Source organism: Salvelinus sp. IW2-2015, unplaced genomic scaffold, assembly GCF_002910315.2.
Source record: "Salvelinus sp. IW2-2015 unplaced genomic scaffold, ASM291031v2 Un_scaffold2068, whole genome shotgun sequence".
Classification (NCBI taxonomy): Eukaryota; Metazoa; Chordata; class Actinopteri; order Salmoniformes; family Salmonidae; genus Salvelinus; species Salvelinus sp. IW2-2015.
Genome location: NW_019943410.1, coordinates 134,194 through 137,184, shown reverse-complemented (window position 1 = coordinate 137,184; position 2,991 = coordinate 134,194). Strand labels below are relative to the sequence as shown.

Genomic DNA, 2,991 nt, shown 5'->3' with positions numbered 1-2,991 from the left:
TAGTAAACAGTATTATACAGAGAACCAGTTAGTAAACAGTATTATACAGAGAACCAGTTAGTAAACAGTATTATACAGAGAACCAGTTAGTAAACTGGGTCAGGGTCAGGGCTGAAACATGTTTATATTTAAACTTTGTGAACAAAACAAGACTTCAATGTTCTTTCTTAAAGTTATTCTTCTGTTTCTCACTTTCCTCTCCCTTTTTCTTTCCCATCCTCCCTCTCTTTCCTCCCTCCATTCACCCTCTCTTCTCTCTCCAGCCTATATAAAACGTGTGATTGCCCACCCATCCTTCCACAACATCAACTTCAAGCAGGCTGAGAAGATGATGGAGTCCATGGACCAGGGAGATGTTGTTATCAGGCCAAGCAGCAAGGGAGAGAACCACCTTACTGTCACCTGGAAGGTATGGAGGGATAGAGGAAGGGGGTGATAGGTCAGGGAGACGTTGTCACGTGGAAGGGCCGCCTGGAGAGGGGAGGGGCCGCCTGGAGAGGGGAGGGGCCGCCTGGAGAGGGGAGGGGCCGTCTGGAGAGGGGAGGGGATGTAGATGGGTGCATAACCCCCCACAGTAAAATAGTGCCCTGATAGGCTACTGTATAAAACACAGGTCTACTGTATAAAACACAGGTCTACTGTATAAAACACAGGGCTACTGTATAAAACACAGGGCTACTGTATAAAACACAGGGCTACTGTATAAAACACAGGGCTACTGTATAAAACACAGGTCAACCCTCCATCTGGAGAGCTACTGGCTGTGCAGGCTTTTGATCCAACCCTGCTCAAACACCAGTCAGCTTATCAAGGTCCTGTTGGAACAGCAGATTTTTTTTACAATGTTTTGTGTCCGAGCAGGGCTGGACCAAAASCCTGCATGCCCAMTAGCTCTCCTYGAATCTCCTGGAGGGAGGTTGGCCAACCTGCAACATTTCAATTACAACCAAATACTGTTTGTCTTTTAAAAACAATTCCCTCATTCATTGAACCGTTAATGTCGCGGTGTGGGTGGGTGTGTTGACTGACAGGTTGCTGAATTTGTTGTTAGATGCTAATCAGATGTGTTGTGTGTAGGTAGCTGACGGCATCTACCAGCACGTTGACGTGAGAGAGGAGGGCAAGGAGAACGCCTTCAGCCTGGGACACACACTCTGGATCAACACTGAGGTGAGGACTGTGTGTGTGAGATGGGTTGTCCACATGCCTGTTCCACAACTCAAACTAATCTCTCCCCTCCTCCTCTCTCTCTCTCTCTGTCCCTCATCTCTCCCCTCCTCCTCCTCTCTCTCTCTCTGTCCCTCATCTCTTCCCTCCTCCTCTCTCTGCTTCCTCATCTCTCCCTCTCTTGTCCCTCATCTCTCCCCTCATCGTCCTCTCTCTGTCCCTCATCTCTCTCCTCTCTCTGTCCCTCATCTCTCTCCCTCCTCATCTTCTCTCTGTCCCTCATCTCTCTTCCTCTCTCGGTCCCTCATCTCTCCTCCTCCCTCGTCTCATCTCTCTCCTCTCTCTGTCCCTCATCTCTCCCCTTTCCTCTCTCTAGGAGTTTTGAGGATCTTGATGAGATCACAGCTCGTTATATTCAGCCAATGGCAGCGTTCGCTCGTGACCTGCTGGGACACAAGTACTTCCAGGACTGTAACGGAGGGGACAGGAAGGTACGGGGGGAGGGAATAATGGAGGGGACAGGAAGTACGGGGGATAACGGAGGGACAGGAAGGTACGGGGATAACGAGGGGACAGGAAGTACAGGAGGGATAGGAAGGTACGGGGGATAGGAAGGTACGGGGGATAGGAAGGTACAGGGGATGAAGGTACAGGGAGGATAGGGAAGGAAGGGGATGGGATGGGAAGGTACAGGAGGGGATAGGGAAGGTACAGGGGGATAGGAAGGTACAGGGGGATAGAGTAAGGGGATGAGGAAGGTACGGGGATTGGAAGGTACAGGGGGGATAGGAAGGTACAGGGGATAGGAGGTACGGGGGGATAGGAAGGGTACGGAGGGGGGGATAGGAAGGTACAGGGGGATAGAAGGTAACCAGGGGGATAGGAAGGTTACAGTGGGGATAGGAAGGTAAGGGGGGATTGGAAGGTACAGGGGGATGAAGGTACAGGGGGATAGGAAGGTTAAGGGGATGGGGATAGGAAGGTACAGGGGGGATAGGAAGGTACAGAGGGGATTGAAGTCGGGGAAGGAGGTACAGGGGGATAGGAAGGTACAGGAGGGGATAGGAAGGTACAGGGGATTGAAGTACGGGGATAGGAAGGACGGGGGATTGGAAGTAAGGGGATAGGAAGGGTACGGGGCGATTGGAAGGTACGGGGGGTAGGAAGGTTACAGGGGGATTGAAGGTACGGGGATGTCGTCTTAACCAAAATAGTGACACTTACAGGAGTGTGTATTTTGATTCACCTCAAAAGTTCACAGAATATTGTTTTACCAAGAAAATAACCACTTCCTGTTTAGTAAACAGTTTGATCTCTCAGGAACATTAGTTTGTCTCTATTATTTCTCTATTTATACGCTACATATCCTTTCTATTCATCCCCTCATACCCTGTGTCTCTCCCCGTCCCTGTCTGTCTGGTAGAAAATGGAGGAGTTGTTGATCAGGTCTAAGAAGAGAAGCTACGTCATCCCCTCTTGTCTCAGCCTGTAAAGACCTGCCAGGAAGTTCATACTGGGATCAGCGTGGACAACGGTGAGTTCTGCTAAGCCTAACTAACACACGGTGAGTTACCATGACTACAGCTAACTAACCCTAACACGGTGAGTTACCATGATACAGCTAACTAAACCCCTAACCACGGTGAGTTACCAGATGACGTACAGCTAACTAACCCTAACCACGGTGAGTTACATGACTACAGCTAACTAACTCTAACCACGTGAGTTACCATGACTACAGCTAACTAACCTCCTAACCACGGTGAGTTACCATGACGACAGCTATACCCTCAGGTATCGTCTACTAATAACGACCACGATTGC

At 49.6% G+C, this 2,991-nt stretch overlaps 1 protein-coding gene across 1 annotated transcript in view; it reads left to right on the top strand.

The window, feature by feature from the left end:
• Positions 1-6: 6 nt before the first annotated feature.
• Positions 7-2,991, top strand: part of LOC112072868 (transcription elongation factor SPT6-like) — a 19,854-nt gene continuing 16,869 nt past the window's right edge. The window contains exons 1-3 of the mRNA XM_070439954.1: positions 7-409; positions 1,078-1,179; positions 1,554-1,658. Coding sequence (XP_070296055.1) covers positions 119-409; positions 1,078-1,179; positions 1,554-1,658 — 498 coding nt within the window. The 5' untranslated portion in view covers positions 7-118. The remainder of the gene's footprint in view (positions 410-1,077; positions 1,180-1,553; positions 1,659-2,991) is intronic.